Here is a 22,379-nt window from a genome sequence, read left to right as displayed (position 1 = left end):
ATAAATGCATACTCTCCAAATGTCCCTACACTTGTTTTGATTCCCTGTTTATTGTCACTTAACAGATATAGAACCTGAGACCCATAATCATTATGCAAAGCCATCAAAAGTCATCTAGCAGCTCATGGGGAAAGTAAAGGTCTCAGTAAGAATTGATTGATCTGATGAACATTTATGATGAGTACCCAACGTTTTTGAGGGTATTCACATAGGCTTAGGTAAACATCTACCACACTGGTCTAGAACCACAGAGAAATAAATTATTTCGTGAGTCTTCCAAGGGAAAGCAAGCATTCAGATAGCCATACACATACTGATATTATATACTGATATAAAAGAGAGCATGTACAAGAAGCATTTTAAGTGATTTCATCAAAGTCTGCACATTCCACAAAAGGAATATAAATTTAACCAATATTTATTGAGCTTCTATATTGTGAGAGACACTGCAAAGCAATCTTACAGTAGAGAAGTGTCTATAGTTGTACTTGAAAGGCATGAGGATGAGGAAAGGAGAGCGGATGAGGAAAACTATAATGCCATCCTTAAGGCTTCTAGGGAAAAGGAAGACAGGCCAACAAATGGCAAATGGGCTTAAGAGAATCACAAGAGCTTTTCAAAGACGAGAGGCACTTGAACGAAAACAGGACCACTAATAACCAAGAGAAAACAGGAAAATAATGAGACTCAAAAACAGGGAAGAGAAGAAACTCTTAATCAATCTTTGCTTTAAAAAAATAAAAAGGATGTTGAACAAACTGGTAAGTAATGAAGATGTTGTGAAAGTAGAAGCTAATCAAAGTAGGCAAGAGGAAGGGGCTGGGAAATGTGCAGCTCGGGGGAGGCGCAAGAGTTTGACAGAACTGATGGACACACCTGATGCTGTTACAGCTAGCTCAAGTGGATTCTGGGATGAGGGTAGAGTTAACATCATTAAACTATACACTGATTTGAGGCTTGAGAACACAGGTACATGCTGTTGTCATGAATGGATAGAGATGAAGCCTGAGAAAAGTCACTACTCTTATTCCAGTAATCCTAGAGTGAGGCTGGAAATTTCTCCTAAGCAATGCCCTCCATAGCCAATTCATCACCAACCACTGTCCCATCCATCTTCTTCTGTCCCTCTGATGGGCTCCAGGTGGATCCAATTCATTGTCATCTTTCACCTGGAAAACTGTAATATCCTTCTCTCACTTGTCTTCTTGCATCTGCTATTAAATCCTTCCATTCAAAAAAAAAAAAAAAAAAGCCCTGGCCAGAATGGCTCATTTGTTGGGCATTGTCCCTTGCACCAAAAAGTTGCCCACTCAATTCCTGGACAGGGCACATGCCCAAATTGCAAGCTCCATCCCTTGTGGGGGGCAAGCAGGAGGCAGCTGATCAATGTTTCTCTCCCAGTCTCTCCCCCTCCCTTCCTCTATCTTTCAAAATCAATAAAAAATATTTTTTTAAAAAACCTTTCCAAATCATTCTCCTCTCGGCAGCCTGAGACATGTTTTCAAAATGCCTGTTTCATGATGTACCCTCTTTCAAACCTCTATCAAAAGGAGCACATTTCCCATTGCTCTTAGGATAACTTTTTAAAAAGCCAAAATCCTTAATATGTCCTATCCACAGTCAAACATAATCTGGCCCCAACATGGATCTTCAGCTTCAGATTGCATCTTGCATCTCCTCCCTGCCCTCTGCACTCCAGACAACCTGACCCCCAATAAGACTTTTGCCCTCTCTGTTCCTCTTTTGAATGCCATCCTGGCATCCATGTCCCATTTTTCTGATTAAATCTCATTTGTTTTTTAAATCTCAATTAAAATTTCACTTCGTCAAGAAAGCCTCTCCTGACCACAGCTCCCACTAGTGTAGGTCAGGTTTCTTTACAGAAACATACTGGACTCATCTAGTGCACTTATTACATTGTATTGCATAGTGCACATTTCACTGCTGTATATCTCCCTTACATGGTTGTCAGCTTCTGACAAGAAAGGCCCATGTCTGTTTTGTAAGAACTACAATATGCAGCCCTCCTCAAATAGATGCACCTAATGAAGGAAGGAATAGGATTTTAATGGATCTACTCAAGAACATACAAAGGTTCCCTGTTGCTATAAAGTTATATCTAAACACCTCAACCAAGTATTCAAGGACCCTCTGTTACACCTGAGAAGGCAGAATTTTGGCAGGGAAGGGTGATAGTTCCTTTTATGATCAACTTGATTGGGCCATGGGATGCCAAGATTCTATTTAAACATTATTTCTGGGTGTGTCTTTAAAGGTATTTCCAGAAGAGATTAGCATTTAACCTGGTGGACTGAGTAAAGCAGATGGCCATTCCCAATCTGGTAGGCATCATCTAACCGACTGAGAGCTTTAACAGAACAAAAAGGTGAGGAAAGTTGAATGAACTCTGACTGCTGAGCTGGGACATTGATCTTCTCCTTGGGGCTCAAATTTAGACTATCAGCCCTCTGGCTCTCAGGTCTTCAAACTCCACCACCAGCTTTCCCAGGTCTTCAGCTTGTAGATCATAGATTATGGGACTTCCCAACCTCCATAATTCTGTGAGCTAATACCTTCTAATAAAGCTCTTCCTGGATACACATATATCTTATAGGTTCTGTTTCTCTGGGGAACTCTGACTAATAAATACAGAGGGAGTAGAGAAAGAACATGTCTCCCCAAGAAATAGGACGCCGATTTAACAACTCTATGAAACTCCATTTACATTGTATTCTATGGATGTGGGGCCCAAGCATAGAGTACAGTGAGAATGGTGCCTCCTTCAGGTATGCAGCTCTCTTCACACTTGCAGACTTCCTTGAGCAGAGGTCAGCCAACCACATCCTATTCCTGCCACAGACCTGTGTGCTTGATGGCATCTCAACCTTTGTTTCCTCCAACTAAATGCCCTTCTTTTTCCCCCCAACAAAACCAAGTCCTACAATCCCTTGTAGAACCTATTCATTTCAAATCTTTTCCTGGACACATGTCCCCAACCATTGTATTCATTGTATTCTAATGACTGCAGACAATTTATTCTTCATGTGTTCAATCGATATGTAGTGAATATCAATCAAATTCCAGGTCCTTTGTTAGACCCTGGATGACTAAATTAAATAAAAACAGTCCTCCTTGTAAGTTGGGTAGTTTCCACACTGCAAAAAGGCAGCTGGCCAAGAGAATAGGAGAGGGCTGAAATCCAAAACACTTTGCCAAGCCCTTTGGGGCTAGTGTCTGCCAGGAAATCCAGAAAGCCTTCCCTTTGTAGGCTCATCCAGACACAATACCTTTTGCTAAATCACATAAATATGTCCTATGGGCTGTGGTGCCTAGAAAGACAGCCACTGTGCTTGTCCATGTTGAGCTTACAGTTAGTTGAGTTTAAGTTTCTGGACCTGCTACTTTTCTTATATTCTTCATTCAGTCAAGAAAGGTCTAGAGCATCTCTTCTGCACCCGGCCCTGTGTTCTGTGTTGCTCATACAAAGATGAACCAGGCATGGTCCCAGAGCGCAAAAAGGCCATGGTGATGTGAAATTCACAGTGGATGTGAATTTCCCAGTGTGCACGAATTGAGGAACCAAAGACCAAATCATCTATCAATGAGAAGGTTTCAGTAGTGCCTTACAGTATGGCCCAAGGCCGGGGTTTAACCTCTCTGGGCCTCAGTTTCTCCAGCTGTAAAATGGGGCACCGTCTGGAGACACAGAATTAAGATGTGAAAATCAACTCAGGACTGGGCACACTCAAGTTCAAGTCCTTGCTCACTGTAGAACCCTGGACTAATTACTAAGCGTCTCTCAGCCTTAGTTTCCTCATCTGAAAAAAATGGGGATAATACCACTATTTCCCACACTGATATGCTGCTGAATTGCAACAATGGTGTAAAGCACTGACCTGGGAGACTAGCATGCAGCAAACACTCAATAAATGCACAGCATGATCGTCATTATTTCTGCTTTTGAATTTCTGAGATTCTATTGTTTGCTGATCCAACCCCCTGCCTTCAGTTTCATGGATTTCTAACTATTCAACACTTCGCGTGATCTGTTTTCTTCCTAAACTTTTCTCAATGTTATCTAGCTATAAACCATAGTTGTAGGAGGAGGATTTTTTAAAAAAAGATTCACTAAGTAGCAATCTGAAAGTTTGACAAAAATTACTATTTAGTTCCTAGGTAAGCATGAAATTTTCTACCCTACATTCAAACCATCTCCCATGGCCCAGAGGAAGAAAAGGATTATTTTTGCCATATCTTGGCATTTTAAGTAGGCTTAGAGGAGTAGCCTTTTTTCTTTGTCCCTCCGCCACGGTTTGGATTACAATAGGTTAAAGGACCTGGTTGCAGTCATTGCTGGGGCATTAACGCTGCCTGGCTTTAGCTCTCTGGTTTTGGGTATTTAAGCAGATTAATTGCTCTAAAGATAACCAGATATGCAGCATCATCAAAAAGTTAGCAGTGCCCTAGATTAAAAATACAGGGACTATTTGGGTCACAATGTATAACAAAGTGTGAGTGTGCACGTGTGTGTGTATGTGTGTGAATGGCACAGTCTCTGCTAGGGTGCCCTCCATCCTCAGTGCAATCAGCAGCCCAGTCTTCCCCAGCAGGGCACTTGTCACTCTTTGCCATAAGTGCTTGTTTAGCTGGCTGTCTTCCCCACGAGGCTGTGAGCATCCTGAGGGCAGGGCACTCCATCACTGAGCGCATAATAGGAAAACTCAATACTGTACTGAGGGATGAATGAGCCAATGCAACCCTTTCGTGGACACCACAGGGTGCCACAGTGAATGGTACTTCTTAAATGGTTTTAAAATCAAAGCCATAATAAAAGTAACAGCACGGTTCTTTCTTCTCTCCTTTCCCCCTACCTCCATTAAAAAAAAAAAAAATCACAGGAAATAGAGAATTAAGACTGGAAACCATTCCCCATCCATTCTCTCCCACCTCCTCACTTCTCTCATTATACCAACAGTATCTGGTATCCCTTCAAGGAGCTCTCTGGAGACCGGGTAATATTATATATGGTTGGGCTCCATGGAAATACAATGGAGTGAATTAAGGCAGAGATTTCAGTTTCTAACTATAAATGTCTTGACATATTTTCCTTCCAGACAAATGCCTAGAAATATAATAAACTATGTTTTAATGTTTATTTGTTTCAAATACAGTCTTTTTTTTTTTTCAACCCACAAATGCGAAGTTTTGAGTCTAGAAAAAAAATCGGTTTAAATCACCATCGCAGCAAAGCAGCTTTTAAAATAGAGCACACAAGTAATCATTTCAAAACAGTTTAACGCACTTAGGCAACAGGCATTAACAGTCTTTTCAGAATAACCTAACACCTTAAGCTTATTTTCTAGTCTTGGTTCAGATACATTTTAACCTTTCTAAAAACAACAACAACAACAAAAACTGCGGGTCCGGGGAGCTGGCTGAACTCTGTAATTTCCGTGCATCCTGCATTTGCATTCTGAGGTCCTTTTACAAGGCCAGGAAAAAACAATCCGGGGCCTCCTTACAGTGCAGGTGGTAAGACAATGGTACTGCCGGCTCTAGGAGGCCAGGGCTGGGTCTCCAGCTCCAGCCACTGTTTGTGTAAAAGCAAGAGGCCGTGACTCAGCAAGATCCCTCCACCAAGGGAGGGAGAGAAAGAGCAGAGGCTGGATGGAGCCCGTCAATACACGTGATTTACCTTGATCTTATTTTTAATGTGTAGGTTAGAACAGAAAGGAACAGTCCACTGAATGAGAAGAGGAGACTCTGGAGCCGATGAAAGAACCTTGCTCCTATCTCATCTAATCCAGAGCCATCCGAAAAGAAAATGGACTCAGGAAAGGGAAAGATTTACTGGAGGCCACAGGCTCAAGTTTAGGGAGGGGAGGATGGAGGTGTGAGAGGAGTTCAGGAAACACTGCTAAAATTAACAAAAGTCAGCCTGGCCGGCTGTGGCTCAGTGGTGGAGCATTGACCAGGAGGTCTCGGTTCTATTCCCAGTCAGGGCACATGCCTGGGTTGCGGGCTCGATCCTCAGTAGGAGGTTTGCAGAAGGCAGCCAATCAATTATTCTCTCTCATCATTGATGTTTCTATCTCTTTCTCCCTCTCCCTTCCTCTCTGAAATTAATAAAAATATATTTTTAAGTAAATAAAATGAACTAAAGTCTGTGGGCCTGTCTGTTGTGACATGAAGTGTCAAGTAGAGAAGGGAAAGGCCCCAGGTCTTGGAAATTTATCTCCATGATCTCACTGACTGTTCAACATGTTCCTCTGATGTTGATATATTGTTGTTCCCATGGGGGAAACTGAGGCTCAGAGAACCACACTGCATGTGCTGGAGTGGGTAGGACTTCAACCCCCCTGCCTTCTCTCTCCCATTCAGCCTGTCACTTGACTCACTGCCACACACGTTGGGTCCAGTCCAGGGTGGCTGCCAGCTCAGGGAGCCTTCCCAGTAGCCTCAGTGCATCACTCTGGGTTCCCAGTTCTGTCTGGGCTGGAGGCCCTGGGGACCACCCCCTGAAATGCCTACTAAAAGTTTCATGGACCACACCTGGGGGGCAAATAAATTGTCCCTGGGCAACTTACATAACCTTGGCTTACGGTAATTTTGCATCTTTAACAAAAAATGCCATGAAAAATCCATCCTTTGCCTCTGACATACAAGGCTAAAAATAGCTCAGTCAGCCAGTAAGTGTGTGTGATTTTTCCTTTGTGCATCTCCCCATCCACTGACTCCTTCCTCTCAGCAGATGAATGTGCTCCAAGACACACCGCCAGCCTACCCTCCACAAAGTGACCAGAGGGATCGGCTCAGAGGCAGATGAAATTGTTTCGGTGCCTAGGCAAAAATAAATAAATACTTTCATCAGTCCCCTTTGCCCAGTAGGGTATGCAGACCAGGTGCTAGTCTAAGTGCCTTAAAGGACTTACTAAAGTCCCTATGAGGAAACCAGGGCACAGAGACATTAAATAATCATGCCAGGACCCTGTTTGTACTCACCAGGCTGAAGTTCAATAGTCTCTAAAGGGTAAGGACCCAAGCCTTCACAATCTGGTCTCTACTTCCTCTCCAGGTTTTTCTCCCACCTCCCCACCAACCTCACCCTACACATATATACACACTCTCCTGCATACAGCCATGCCCAAGTCCTCCCCTTCCTCAAACAGAACACCACCTTCCAAGGCTCAGTTTCTCTGCATGTGCCATTCCTTCTGCCAAAAACACACCACCCTTCACAAACTGCAAACTCCTACTCATCCCTCAACACCTTCCTGCCCTACGAATCCTTACTGTGTGCTCTCGCTGTTCTTGTGCCACATATGGTAGATGTTCAATATCCTCTAAAGAAATGACTATGAACAACTACAGGGTGTAGGCACTATGCTAATCACCTTATAAGAGTTATCTCACTCGATCTTCATAAAAACCCAAAGACATAGATTCTATCATCATCCACCCATTATTCACGAGGGCTACCTGGGCACAGAAGGGTAAGTTAACTTACCCAAGCTCATGCAAATAGCAAGTAGAGAAATAAGTCTGCCTGACTCCAGAAGGTAACCACTTATAGCTAATGCTGTGGTCCTATATCACACCATGATGGCACTGCCATAGAATCGCCTGTGTATGAGGCTTATTTATAAAGTGCACTCTACCCGTAGCAACACTGTGAAAACTCAGAATCTAGTGACAATATGGCTACCTCTGTAAAATATGCCTTTTATAAAAAGACTGCTATGTGCCACAGAGAATGTCAACTGTCATGAAGGATACGAACATGGATAAGATGGTACCTGACCCCAAGGAGCTCTTCGATCAGTGAGAAAAATAAGATAACATTGCATACAGCTCATGACATAGCCCACTTTGTGAGACATTCTTTTTCTCCTTGAATTGAACATATGCCCTTCAATGGTGTCATAAATTAACTTGCTGTACCCTGACCTCCTGGTTCTACTAGTATAGGCTGTTAATTTTTAAAATACAAACATATGTGTGAATAATTCAGGCAACTCAAAATTATATTTTGAGAACACGGTGAAATACTCAAAATTTTAGTGAAAAGAGCTGGTCAAAAGGATGTTCAATAAGTTCCTAAGCATGTAAGCGTTAATGTATATCTTTGTGTGCTTAGGTTTATAAACTAAAATGCTAATAGCTATTTTTTGCATAGAATTAAAGACAATTTATATATACCTCTTTGTACAGTGTTATATTTTACAAATACTCTATGCTGAAATTGTACCATGTTTTTTAAAGTCAGAAGTATACTTAAAGCATATGCAACTTTATGTTAACTAAATTGGCAAGGAAAGCAATCATAAATTCAAAAACAATGAAATTCAGTGATAAGTTTTTCAACATCAATAGCATGATACTAATTGGAAAACTGAAAACGGAGAAGTGGTTTGAAACATGAAAGTTTTTGTAGGGTTGAAGTACAAATTGGTGGTTGGTAAGAGTGTTTAATTTGGCCAGTTCCTGGTCATTCCCTTAGCAACCAGCACTATGGTTTAGAGCAGTGGTCGGCAAACTCATTAGTCAACAGAGCCAAATATCAACAGTACAACGACTGAAATTTCTTTTGAGAGCCAAATTTTTTAAACTTAAACTTCTTCTAACGCCACTTCTTCAAAATAGACTTGCCCAGGCCATGGTATTTTGTGGAAGAGCCACACTCAAGGGACCAAAGAGCCGCATGTGGCTCGCAAGCCACAGTTTGCCGACCATGGGTTTAGAGAACCTGAGACCACGTCTGGATCAGCAGCACTGTGTAGTCCAGGTGAGCCCCTGAGTTCTGGACTTCCTCATTCAGGGGCTTGGTCTAGAGAATCTCTCGTGTCTATTCCAGCCCCAAAATGCTAGGAGTAACTCCACCAAATATCCTCCATCAGAACCTCTCAAAAGCAGGTGATATGTACCAACTGCTTAATTTCAACGTCAAGCAAGAAATTTCCAACTGCAGGGTCATCATGGCTAAAATTATAAGGCATAAGAAGAGTTGTGTGTGTGTGTGTGTGTGTGTGTGTGTGTGTGTGCACTGCCAAATGGTCAGATTAGTTCAGCTTTATTTTAGCTTTCGCCGACACCAATTTTCAGTCTCAAGATGAAATCCTCATGAGTCCTAAGACCTATGTCAGGAAGCAAAATGTAGCAAAGACTATCTTCTCCCAAAAAACCAGTGTGTTTGTGTGTGCAAACAATTTAATGTTTGAGCTATGTAAGATCGTTTTCTAAAAAGGTTAATTAAAAATTATTAACGTGGAATTCTATATACAAATCTCAGGTGACCTGGCCAATGAAATGAAGTACAAGAAGATATGTGTAATTTAAAGAATTCAATTTAAAAAACCAAGGAGGCTCTACACTGAAATTAATGGGACAAACCAGCACATTAGAGGCAGGTAGCTTTCCTACCCATCAACCTGATCCCTCTGGCGGGAAAGATGCCCCATGGTGCCACTCAGCACCTCACCTGCTCCACCCATGCGCTTTTTCAGTGCCTTAAAGAGTAAGCCACAAGGTGTCACAGCGGATCCATTGGCAGGGCCATTATCAGTCCAGACACGCAGGGGGCACTTTAGGCTCCGACCAGTGCTGACACAGCTTTCTGGGAGAAATCCGTGCCAGCTGCCTATTGAGAAGGGTCCCTTGTTAGACAAAATGGCCAGTCAAGGCAGCAGGTGTGTGCTCCCAAGGCCTCCCCTGGGGCCCTGTTCAGATGCCCCTGCAAAGCACTGGGGAAGGGGAACATTTCAACCTTCTGTTGTCTCCACTGAGTTCATACATGGGGCAATCGCGAACACAGCTTTTTCCCAAAAGAATGGAGTGCCCATGTCCCACATATTGGTCAATTCTTATTAACCACAGGTATGTCTGAGAGAGGATGATAACCTGGACTTTGGGGAGAGCATGGACAAAAGAAGGTACATGATCATCGTCTCATCCTGACTATATGAAGGTGGGAATCCCTATGGCATTACCACATATCATGAGAACACCAAACCCACAAATCCCGCAACATATCACTGCAAGTTTTGTTTATTAAATTGAATATGCTACTGCAGGCCATGTAACAATATTTTTAAAGACATTTTTAAGAAATCAAGCAAAGTTTTGCTTTACTTAGACTACTTAATTTGCCGATGCGGTGGAGAATAAGGACAGCCTATCATCATAGCAGCCTCATTTACTGAGCACTTGCTATATAGACCAGGCATTTTACAGGCATTAGCCATTCACTCCCACCCTAAAACTTGGGCTAAGGAAACAAAGGCACAGAAAGGTTAAGGAGCTTCCCTAAGATACTATAGCAACCAGGAGGCAAAGCCAGGACTTGGATCCGAATTTTGACTTATTATAAGTCATACTTCAGTTCAGATCTTTATATTCTAGGCATGTCCCTCTTTTCACTCCAAAGAAAAAGAAAAACACTGGTGGAAAAAATTGTGCACAAATACAATCTGATTGGAGCGAGCATATATCTCTCTCTCAAACATACACATACACACACACACACACACACACACACAGGCCACCACCACTACCACCATACAGCTAACACAAAGTTATTATAGACCACAACGTAATATACTAACATAACTTCCCATATTTTGTTGTGCAAATCACTTCAAATAAGCTAATTAATGGCCCTGAAAGCACTTTCCTAAAATGCAAAGTGCTCCAGGAAATGTAAGGTATTATCATGATTCTTATCATAATTCATGGCTATGGGCCCCAAGGTAGATAGACCCAACGAGAAAGGAGTGGTGGAAATATCAAATGAGAAAAAAAAACAACACTAGAATAAGTACACAATTTTTAATCAGAACTCAGAGATTCCCAGAAGACACTTAAGAAATAAGCAAGCAAGAAAATATCACCTATGAAGGAAATAATCAGGGCATGTGATAGAAAGTGAGTGGGCAGGGGGCTAACTGGAATTGAGGTGATCAAAGAAGAAGGGCTCTCTGGGACATGTAACTTGATCCCTAGAGGAACGACTGAGTGCTGGGTCTCAGCCTCATTGCCATTATTTTCTGTGAGATATTTTATTACCTGCAAATAAAGCCAACACCATGCCAAATTCTAATGCAAATTAGAGCTCCTCGTACTGATACGGGTTATGATGGAGGAATCCAGGTATCCCTTCTACCACTGAGGGCAAAGGTGCTGAGATATGAAAGAGCTTGGCAAATAATGTATCCAAAGCAAGCCCCTTGTGGCTGGAGTCTGGGGAAAAAGTGGCAGGAGTAAAGACTAGGCTATCAGGAAGAAACAGATAAATAGAACCTTAAAGCTAGAGCAAAGGGTGTAGAGCTTATTCTAGGAATGAGGGGAAGTTGGAGAGTGGCATGATCTGATTTGTGCTTCAAAAATACCTCCTTGGCTGCTTGTGGGGAACAGAGGGTAGGAAGAGGGAGGGCAATTAGGAAACCATCCTAAACCTGAAGACCGGATAGGGCTTGTGACGTCACCACAACAGGGCAAGTCCCTCTTCTTCAGATGGGTCTGCCAGGTTTTTAATTCTAAGTCTTCTGTGTTTAACTGGAAGACTACAACTTTCAACTAGGCTGGTCAAAGTAGAGGTAAAGAGAGGGTGGCTATCAGGGCCTCCAACATGGCGTAGGTAGCCTTCAGCTCGCTTTGGAAGAGAACATTGAGTGGGGGAGTGAGAAGATCCAGCCTCTGGGGACGTCCACACATGGACTCAGTTCCCCTCCCTGAGCCTCAGTTTCCTTCTCTTTAAAGGAGAACCAGAATGCACGCATCTTGGGCTTGGGCGTAAGTCAAGTGAGGAGGCCCATCTAATCTCCAATAATTTGCAGTATTTACAGACAGTGGCCAAGGTGGCTACAGCAGGGCAGAAAGGAAGCATCACGCCTCCGCACAGAAATGCAGAGACACATGATGTGGAGGGACTGCCTCTCAGGAGAGAACCAAACCAGGAGAGTGGGAGCCAAGATATGCTGGGGGGGGGGGAGGTTCCCCTCTGTGCCTTCATGTTCCCTAAGATTCCAAGTTGATTACCCGAAAAGGAAGCCAGCACCGAATCAAATTCTAATTATAGTTTAATCTCCTCACCCTTACATGTGGAAGGGAGTGGTACCACCAAAAATGAAATAGTTTTTATAGTCATCCTACTACTCTTTAAAATGATTAAAAGACCATCTTCCACAGAGCTTGTCTGAGAAGAGTCAAGCACTGCATGAAAATCTAAGTATTTTTCAAGTAAAATAATTAAACTTTTAGAAGACTATGCATAATACTTCGTAGAAATTCCAGTGATTCTTCAGATAATGCCCCTTCAAGGAATAGTGAAGATATTTGTTCTTCAATAGGGAATGTGATTTTGGTTCTTTTTTTTTTTTTTAATACGTTCCATTTCTGACTCCCTCCTTTGGAATTTCACATGGTTCTTTTTGAAATCGAGCATTTGAGAGACAAACAGTTTAACCGAGTTAGGTGGATGGGGTCAACTTTCCAGCCACTACCAAAGTCAACCTGTCCTAGGAAAAAACCATAAATATTTACCTAATAAACGTGAAACTAGGATTCTAGCTATTATTGCTTATCTCAAGAGAGTTGCTATAGAAGAGTGGTTAACAGCATAACCCATAAAACTAAACTACCATCTGCATGGCTTTGGACAACTTACTTAATCCCTGTTTCCTCATCAGTGAAACTGGGGATGTTAACAGTACCTATCTCAGAGGTGATTACGAGGGTCACATGAGCTGACCTAAAGGCACTTAGCACCATGACTCAACAGATTCTAAACACTCCATAGAAGCTAGTTATGATCACCAGGCCTACCTTTCAGAAGTGTATATGCCTTTCAATACATTCGCACACCCATACTACACTGTGGATTACTCTATCATAGCACCTCGCTGTAAAAAGTGGTCTGTCGATCTCCCTTTGTGACCAATTGTAAGCTTCTGGATGACAGAAAATGTCTTCGTCATCTATTTTCCGACTCTGGTATTGTCATCGCCAAAAGTATGGGGATTATTGAAGAATGATGGGATTTTGTTTTAAATGTTAATAGGTGCCTATGGTGCTAGAATTTAAATAACACACACACCCCACATAATACCTAGGATCAAACTAATAAAAAAAGGAGAGAGAAAAAAAAGAGAGGGGGAGGGAGAAAGGAATGAAGGGGAAGGACGGAAGGAAGGAAGGAAGGAAGGATGGAAGGAAGGAAGGAAGGAGGGAGGGAGGGAGGGAGGGAGGGAGGGAGGGAGGGAGGGAGGGAGGGAGGGAATAACAACAAAAAGGTACATGTCATTTCTACATCAGTGGAATATTTTTAAAGCTCTGTTGACTAACACTTCCTGAAAGACATTGTTTTTCAGGATCGATTATGTTTTGAGACCCACCAACCAAATCCAAATAAGCATGTTTAAGGATCTTGTTCTTGACGATGTATAAAGTTGAATGTTTGAGGTTGCTTGCGTTATGTTTTGTTAGCTCGTTCGGAAAGGGGGTGTTCCGTGTTCCCTGTGAAAAATGAGTTTACGTGGACAAATGCAATAAAATGAGATTTATAGCCCTGCTCTCCATACAATTTAAATTAATTTCTTTCTGAAACCCAAACAGCAAGCTAAACGCATAAAAAATGCATACTGTTTTTATCCTATATCATAATTTACGCACCAAAAAGGGAGAAATAGAAATGTGCATTGATTCTAGGCAGATAAGAATCAGTGTTGAATGTGAGTTGAGAGGGTTTTTTTCCCCTCCGTGGCCTCCTCCAAATAGTTAGTTTGCAGCATAGTTTGCAGCATTTTTTAATTAAAAACAGTTCCCATAGTAAGAATATGGAAAGAAAGGGGTCGGGGGAAGACCTCAGGAAAATAAAATCCGTACAAGAGTCCTGCAGTGTGTTTTCTGAGGCCATGCAGAGAGCCAGAAAAATAAGAGTTTGCAAGTTCTCCTTTTTAAAACTGCACTTTTGGTTTCATTTAACATTTTCAAAATAGCTTTCCTGACTACTACCAATCCCCCCTCCCCCACCCCTCACCAACCCCCTTCACAAAACTTGGAAAGTTCTGTGTTTAACACTGAAAATCATTCATATGCTTCAGAGTACCAGCAACATTTTTTCTTTCTAAATTTCTTGGGGGAGAATAATTTCCAAGTTATCACAAAGCATTTTTCATCCCTCCCCGCCCCCACCCCACCTAGCCAAAATACCTAATCTCATTTTAACTAGGCTCCATCTGAGCATCAATGATACTGAGCTCTCCATGAATAAACATGATGTTACAACGTGAAACCCTGTGACTGAAGTATATAAAAATGTAGCTGAAAGAATAGGCTGGGAGCCCCCACCCCCTCCCACCCCCTCCCCAGAGAGTTGGAGAGTTGAACTGAGAAGGGGTGAAAAGCAGAAGATTTAAATTTCAAGGTCTTCAAACATTTTTACCATTCCTATTAAACCCTATAAAACTAAACACTGTAATTCTAATAAAATCCTTGTGTGTGCAGCTTCCAATTGTAATCACGTTTCTCTTTTGGAGTGGGGTGTGTAATAGTGACAAAAGAAAAAATAAACCTCAAAACAGCAGAAACACAGAAGGGAACCCACACCCTTCCCTGATGTTTGTGGTATTTTATTAAAATGAGTACCCTAACAACGTGAAAAATATATACTTACAAACATCTTCATTAAAGCGGAGACATATTTTTGTCAATTTGTATGAGGAAACAAGGTATCGCAAAGTTATCCAAAACAAGGATTTTTACCATTTCACTGATAAAGTTTCTTAAATTCTGTAACAATCCAACATTAGTGAAATCCCTTTGCTAAAATTGAAGGTCCTTATGATGGGCCTAATATTTTCCCTATATTTTTATCCCATAGCACAGACCTCAAGAAATTAAAAAAAAAAAAGGTAGTTTTTGTTATTCTGGAAGCTTACACAGAACAAATTCTGAAGTCTTTAGAACACATTTTCATATCCTATCTGACTATACTTGATGTGCAATACTAAATTATATCATGGTGCAGTCCTGTACATCTGGGACAGCAAGACCATGAAATGCTTGAATTTGGGGAGACACCAGCTCAACTCCTGGTGGCTAACACAAGGGAAAATGAAACTCCCTTCCATTGCCTGGGAATTGCACTGATCAACAGTGACACAGATCTCAGAGTTTTTCTTAATTTCATTTAAAACAGGAGAAAAACACCCACACATTTCTTTATAAAATTTTCACTGAGATTCTGATGTTGTAAAGAAATTTTATTTGCCAGAACAGCCAACAGCATTTAAACTATTTAAACTTTTTGTTTGTTTGCTTTGGTTTGCTTTGCCCTGCATCACATTCTGTTAAAAAGAGATGAGGTTCTAAAATCTCTTTGACACTGCCTCTCTTTTGCCACGAAGATTAGAGATCTAAATGATGAAATAAATGTGGATAATATGGGGGTGAGTGGAGGAAGCGGATGCCAGAGCAGCTTCAGGGGTACCAGGCCCCCAGAGGCATTCAAAATTGTGTTTCTCAGGAAAGGTGCTAATTTCAATGATATCATTCTCAAACTCTCCTCTTTCATCTATTGATTCATTGGCCTTCTGCTAGTTAACAAATGTTTATTGAGTACCTACTTTGTCCCAGGAATTCTTGCTCCAAGACTGTCAGAGTCACTGTCTTCAACACTTCCTCCACGATTAGCCTATTATTTCAATACCATTTGTGATTTTGAACTAAATACCAGGAACAAAATAAATAATAATTATACCCTATTCTAGTTCACGTACTTTCTCATGGCAAAGCAAACCAAACTTGGGACTTATTCGTAGTGTCTGAATTTTTTAATTCAAGGGCTTTGCAAGGAATTTGCCAATGAGGACCCAAGGTCCAAACCAACCGGTTAGTAAATTACAGAAACAAACAGGTTTAACGCCCAATTTAACCCTCTTTAAACTAAAAACTACTCAGCTTCCAAAGGGGGTGGAATTGACTTACTTAGAAGAAATGCACAAACCCCCGTCAGAGGATGTCCTGACAGTCAGCAATGGGAGGGGACCCGGTAAACACCCGGTTCTTCACTACTCTCCTTCCTGTCCATGAAGAAGGAAGGTTCCAGGAAACTTCTAAGAACTTGATCTACAATTTATTCCTCACAGAATGACTGGCTGCAATTCCTTCCTAGCCAAGTCAACAGTGAAAAAGGAATGGGGAGTTGACAGTTTTACCTAGGTGTGCCTGTGTGGGTGGTGTTAGGAATCAATAAAATAACACCACGTAACATAGGGCCCCGAACCCGGAGAGAGAGAAGAAAGGCTGCGTCTCTCTTGCCCAATGGTTGGATGCATTGGTTAAATTCTGAAAGTAGCCCTGACCGGTTTGGCTCAGTGGATAGAGCGTCCACCTGCGGACTGAAGGGTCCCAGGTTCGATTCCGGTCAAGGGCATGTACCTTGGTTGCGGGCACATCCCCACTGGGGGGTGTGCAGGAGGCAGCTGATCAATGTTTCTCTCTCATCGATGTTTCTAACTCTCTATTCCTTTCCCTTCCTCTCTGTAAAAAATTAATAAAAATGTATTTTTAAAAAAATTCTGAAAGCAATTGCTCAACAATCTATTTGATTTTGTGTGTGAATAAACTGGTAATTCTTGCTGGGTAGTATGGTATTTTATCCCAACCAAGCCATCTCTGGCTCAGAACAACTTTATCATAAATAACCATCGTGGGTAATGGTACAATATAACTTTTTTCCTAAATATTTTCTTTTCCAATTCCAAACCATGATCAAAAGTTAATATTTAATGTGCATATTTAAATATCATAGGAGCACCCTGGCTGGTGTGGTTCAGTTGGTTGGGTGTCATCCCCTGCATGGAAGGGGTGCAGGTTCGATTCCTGGTCAGGGCACGAGTCTAGGTTTCGGGCTGGATTCCTGGTAGGGGCATGCAGGAGGCAGCTAATGGCTGTTTCTCTCTCTCTGTGTCCTTCTCCCTTCCTCTCTCTCTCTCTAAAAAAATCAATTGAAATATATATTTTTTTAAATATATTTTATTGATATTTTACAGAGAGGAAGGGAGAGGGATAGAGAGCTAGAAACGTCGATGAGAGAGAAACATCGATCAGCTGCCTCCTGCACACCCCCCACCGGGGATGTGCCCGCAACCAATGTACATGCCCTTGACCGGAATCGAACCCGGGACCCTTCAGTCCGCAGGCCGACGCTCTATCCACTGAGCCAAACCGGTTTCGGCATGAAATATATTTTAAAAGTAATAAATATCTTAGGAGCAATTATAGGATTCTTTTTTTCATATGAAATGAAAAGGAAAAGTGTATGGCTCTAGGTTCATGACATTGGCAAAGGAAAAAAAGAAGTGTCAGGGCAATTCTTTGGTTAATTAAAGAAAAGATCTACTAAGGGAAGGGGGAGAGGCATGTTTGGGTTGGCCCTCGGACACACCAGGAAAAAGTTAAACTGTTTTTCTGTCACAGCCAGGGAGGTTTACACACATTTTTAAGATTTGTCATAGCAAGCTTTTCTCTCCAGGTTCTTGAGTTATGAGGCAGTTTTTCTACTAAGAAGAAATCTTTAAAAGTGATACCCCCTAATCCAAAAGTTAGGAATACCTGAGGTGAGCTCTCAAAAAAAAAAAAAAAAAAAGGTAATAATGTGCCATTTTTAAGAAACACATCATGAATGGGAGGCTTTTCAAAGGTTTTCTCTCAAATGTGAAATAAAGTGGGGACCTGGTTGCACCCTGAGGCCAGGATGGAGAGGTCTGCCCATGAGCCTCCTAGCTGAGCCCTGGCCAAGGGAAAATTAAAGGCACAGGCGAGCCCAGGTATCGGAGAAACCTGCCTGCTCCCCGAGCCAAGGAGGACGGGAGATAAACCTCTGTCCACAACTCCTCCAAAACTTTCCAAATGTGAAGTGGACACAGGTTATTTTTCAATCCTGTTGCTCTTCAAGAATTGAGCCGTCATGGCCCTTGGTCTCTTTTTTTAAACTAATCCTATTTCTAAGACATTTTTTACCTGAAATGTATATTGCAATGAATGTATGTGTGCGTGAACTATAGGACAGTTTACATTCTCCTAATTCTGAAAGCAAGCTACAGCAACCAATAGTTTAGGCAAGCACTCAAGAGTGCAGCACCCAGGGGCAAAGGTCTGAGAGATATAACAACTGTAACACACAAGTACACACACAGCAACACACACAAATGTCACTGGTGGCCAGCAGCTCACCACACTAAGCAAAAACAGTTTCTACTTCTGGAAAGCGACTGACTTCCAGGGAGAGCAACAGTGTCCTCATCATATTTAACACCAGTGGAGTTATTAACACATAAAGAAAATAGCAGTGATCAAGACAGCCCAGTTCAAAAAAAAGCAATCAGTCCTTGTCCAGCAGGTAGCCAATCAGAAAGCAGGTCACATCTTGTTAGCTGTATTAAATACGGTAAACGTCATGAATGCTCCATGGCTCCGTTGACAATTCAAGCAAGTGTGTTTTATTTTATCCTGCAGCCCCAGCTGAGTTCCTTTCCAGAGTTGAGAGTCGCTCTTCAATCTAAAATTCCACCACAGCTCTTCCCTAAAAGCTCTTTGCCATGCACCCTCTGGGCATTTGCTCTCTACAGACAAGACTGACTTCCCAGCGATTTCCACTTCCTAAAGTGACTTTGGTGCACCTACCAAGAACCCCTCCTTACAACGCTTCAACACAAAGCCCCAACTTCCAGGCGCAGGGACCGCCCAGGAGCGGGACCTGCCCGCAGAGCCAGCACAGAGAGAAAGTCGGCTGGCATTAAATATTTAAATTGCAGGAGGCAGCCTGGAGTTTTGCGTTTACAAAGTTCTCAAAGTCCTGTTCTCTCTGCTCCCAGAGCTGCTGGCCCCTAGGCTGAGACTCCCTCTCTCAGGCACAAAATCCCAAACATGCAGAAACTCCAGCTGGCTTGACTGCTGCGCCAGCTCCTGAGGAAGGTAGAGCCCTTAGGAGACACTCCCATCCCCATAGGAGAACGTCAAGAACCCCCTTGCCCCAAGCAACTGCTTTCGAATTTCACACGGAAATCTACAGCCGTGTCCCCAACCAGGGCCAGTTCGGAAAAGTACTCGGGGGTTACTCTTCTGCCCCCTTCATCTCGATTTTGATGACTTGAAAAAGCCAATGCAAGTCAAAACAGACTCCCCCTGGGATGTGTTAAAAAATTATTTTGCGGGATACAAATGATCACAAAATCCTTGAGAATTCCATCTCAAGACACTGACCAACTGCTTGTTCACTGACCAACTCGGAGCCTGCAAACCCGGGAGTTCTGGGACAGCAGCCTGTCTGGAGACCCCACAAGCCGGGCAAGTGCTGGGCTGTCTGTTTGAAGATTCCAGCAGAAACTGTCCCCAGCTCCAAGAGTTGCTGTGCCTGGAAACCCAGCGTTCAAACTAGTGGCTCCATCCTGGCGCTTGTTTCCCCGTAGGTGGTAGTATCTAGCGGGACACTTCCCACGGAATTCAGCCGGCATCCCCGGGAAAAGCCCATGCACAGTTTTCAGAAAATATACACAAACACACGCCCGGGGCGGGGGGGTGAAGTACTTACCTCTGTGCGAGACTGCAGTCTCTTGTTCATCTCGTAGATTCGGTACTCTGGCTGTACCATGTAGGGTGTGTGTCTCCTATAAAATGGGCCGAAAGGAGAAGAATAGAAGGGGTCATGTGGCGTGCTGGACATCTTGCCTGCTTGTGGAAAATCAAGCTGCACAGAGTATCAGTAACGTCCATGCAGAGCACATGGGCTGTGTTCCTCGCAGTACAAAGTAGACGCACGCACACGCGCTCACACACACACAGCGGCAGGCAGGCAGGCAGGCAGCACACACTGGCTGGGAGCTGCTCTCGGAGCCCTCTACAGCGAGAGGAGCGGGAGCGAGGAGGAGGGAGGGTGGGAGGGAGGAGGGAGGGAGGGAGAGCAGGCAGAGGGAGAGAGCAGGAGCTCTGGAGAGGAGGGAGGGTGGGAGGGAGGAAGGGAGGGAGGGAAGGAAGGAAAGAGGGAGAGGGAAGGAGGGAGGGAGGGAGGGAGAGGGGGGAGGGAGAGAGAGAAAGAGAGAGAGAGGAGCTGGATAGCTTTAGGCACCACTGCTTGTTTTTAAAGAAGCAGTTTGTGGAGAGGTCATTTCCTGTCCACACTGTAGAGTAGTTCAAAAATACAATTCTCCTCACAGGCTGACAGAGGTCTAAGGTTTGGTTTTAATTTTTTCCCTCCAGCCAGGACCCTGCCCCACCTGATTGCTGAGCTTGTTAGCATATAGGTGGTTGCACAGGCTGCCTGAGCCACTCACCCCTGACAGCCACACTGTGGTCATGTAGCAGAAATGTGATGACTACAAAACATGGAAACGGGGCACCCTGGTCCCCCACACGGGGGCTGGTGATTCACTCCATGCAAGGATTTCCCTCTGCACCCACCTCCCGCTATAGTTTTGTTTTTACTTGCTGTTCTTGTTCCAAGAGCTGGTCATATAGTCTTTGCATTTCAAGCCTTCCTCACGCCCATCCCTCCCCAATCTCTTCTTCCCTGTCCCCTCCACCTCCTGCTCCTCCTCCAAGGCTTCCTTCCAGGCTGGTTTGAGGGGGCCGGGATTCAGCTTGCCCAGCCATTTCAGGTAAAAACAATGACTGGGAAGGTTGAATGCCAGAGATACATCCATGAAGCAATGGACTTTTTCCCCCAAAAGGAAAAAAAAAAAAAACAAAAACAAAACTCCAGAAGCAGACCTCCCAAAAAGATAGAAAAAGCAAGAAAGGGAAAACTTCCAAAAAATGACCATGGAAAATTCAGTTGAGTGGGAAATTGCAGATAATTGAATGGCTCATCCCCAAGCAACTCTGATGGAGATGAGTCTTTATTTTGGTCAAGTATATAAATCTTTTATCAACTGTGCTATATGATAACTGGAAGAAAACAGCCATGGGAGGGGAAAGAATCTCTATGGAGAATAAAATTATCTATATGGCCATCAAATTCTGCTGGAACCAATGATAAGAAGATATACACCCTTAAACAAAGCTCAGACACAGAAAATGTAAACGTATGGAGTGAATACCTAGCTAGGTCAGTGACATTAAAGAAAGCAAGCAAAGACCACCAAAAGCAAGATGCATGCAAGACCTGAATGTAAATGCATGCAAATGAGACCTTTCTTCTTTTTAATAGGCAAATTAATTAACTTCCTGCACCACTCATGGCTTGGGGTATCTCCAAGTCACTAGCCAACAGGGGATAAGGTACTGCTAATACTGCAATTTACACTCTTAAGACTAGTTAGGTACAGAAATGCCCCCAAATCACTGTCCCTCCCTGGTCCTTTTTCATATTGCATGAAATGGTTGCAGAGTCCACCCCAAAAAGTCCAGCGCAGCCCAACACAATCCTGTGACTTGCCAGGATGCGATTAGGGAGGCATTGCACTAAGGCTGCTTGGAGCTTGTTCCAGAGACCCCAAGGCAGGCCAGCATGCTTGGTGTCAGGTTTCATTACAAATCCAAAAGCTGGACCGAATTTGCTGCAAGGTTTGTCAAAACACACAACCTTCTAAGACGGTATTTCAAACAAATTTGGTGTGATTTATGTTTTGGAATGATGGCCACAGCAAAACCTAACAGTTCCTTGTGTTTAAATTCCCAAACTAAAGACAGTCCAAGAGTTGAGGGCCTGCCTGAGTTTGCGTTTACCTGGCTGTTTCAATGCAAGAATCAAAGTAACACCTAGCAGGTATGTGAAGCCCAGTATTGAGCCAAAAAGGAAAAGCTCAAAAATTCATTTAGGGAACCCCTTCCTGAATAAAGGTACAGGTGTGTGTGTGTGTGTGTGTGTGTGTGTGTGTGTTTCATTCAATTTTTGGACCATTCCAAGTTATAGCGCTGTAAATATTGCTCCTGTTCATGCCTAATCCAAATGCAGAAACATCTGAAACTTCATTTTGCTTGGTCCACGTGGTTTCTCAGCCCTCCCGTTTCATGAGTCTCCAAACTGGTGTCCCTGCTCACAGATTCACAAGTCGCTCCTAACTGGTGATTCGCCCTTATTCTACTCAGAATGCTGACTGTAGAAAAGGATATTGATCATGTCTCATGTGTCCCCTTCAGTGTTTTCCTGGTGTACATAGGAAAATGTCCCAACTCCTCTGCATGGTTCACAAGGCTGGTTAAGAGTGTCTCTCTCTCTCTCTCTCTCTCTCTCTCTCTCTCTCTCTCTCCCTCCCCCCTCTCTCTCTGTATGTCTCTGTCTCATTCTGTCTGTCAGACACATCACACACCACACACACAATTAATTACCTACACTTGATCTTCCAGAAGTTAGAATCTCATTCCACGAATGTACATATTTGTGC

The 22,379-nt window shown here is 43.0% G+C and overlaps 1 protein-coding gene across 8 annotated transcripts in view; it reads right to left on the bottom strand.

The window, feature by feature from the left end:
• LDB2 (LIM domain binding 2) overlaps positions 1–19,932 on the bottom strand; it is a gene marked incomplete at its 3' end in the record, with an annotated part of 329,582 nt that extends 309,650 nt beyond the window's left edge. For 3 of the 8 annotated variants that reach the window (XM_080668254.1, XM_080668259.1, XM_080668260.1), the window contains exon 1: positions 19,589–19,860. In XM_080668254.1, the coding sequence (XP_080524380.1) occupies positions 19,589–19,720 (132 nt within the window). In that variant the 5' untranslated portion in view covers positions 19,721–19,860. Of the gene's footprint in view, positions 1–19,588 lie in introns of all 8 variants that reach the window. The other 5 variants (XM_080668255.1, XM_080668256.1, XM_080668257.1 and 2 more) reach the window with 4 other exon arrangements.
• Between the last annotated feature and the right edge of the window lie 2,447 nt (positions 19,933–22,379).

This window comes from Plecotus auritus (genome assembly GCF_963455305.1).
Source record: "Plecotus auritus genome assembly, chromosome: 1".
Taxonomy (NCBI): Eukaryota; Metazoa; Chordata; class Mammalia; order Chiroptera; family Vespertilionidae; genus Plecotus; species Plecotus auritus.
Note: the sequence above shows the minus strand (reverse complement) of the source record. Positions and strands in the feature narration are given on the sequence as shown.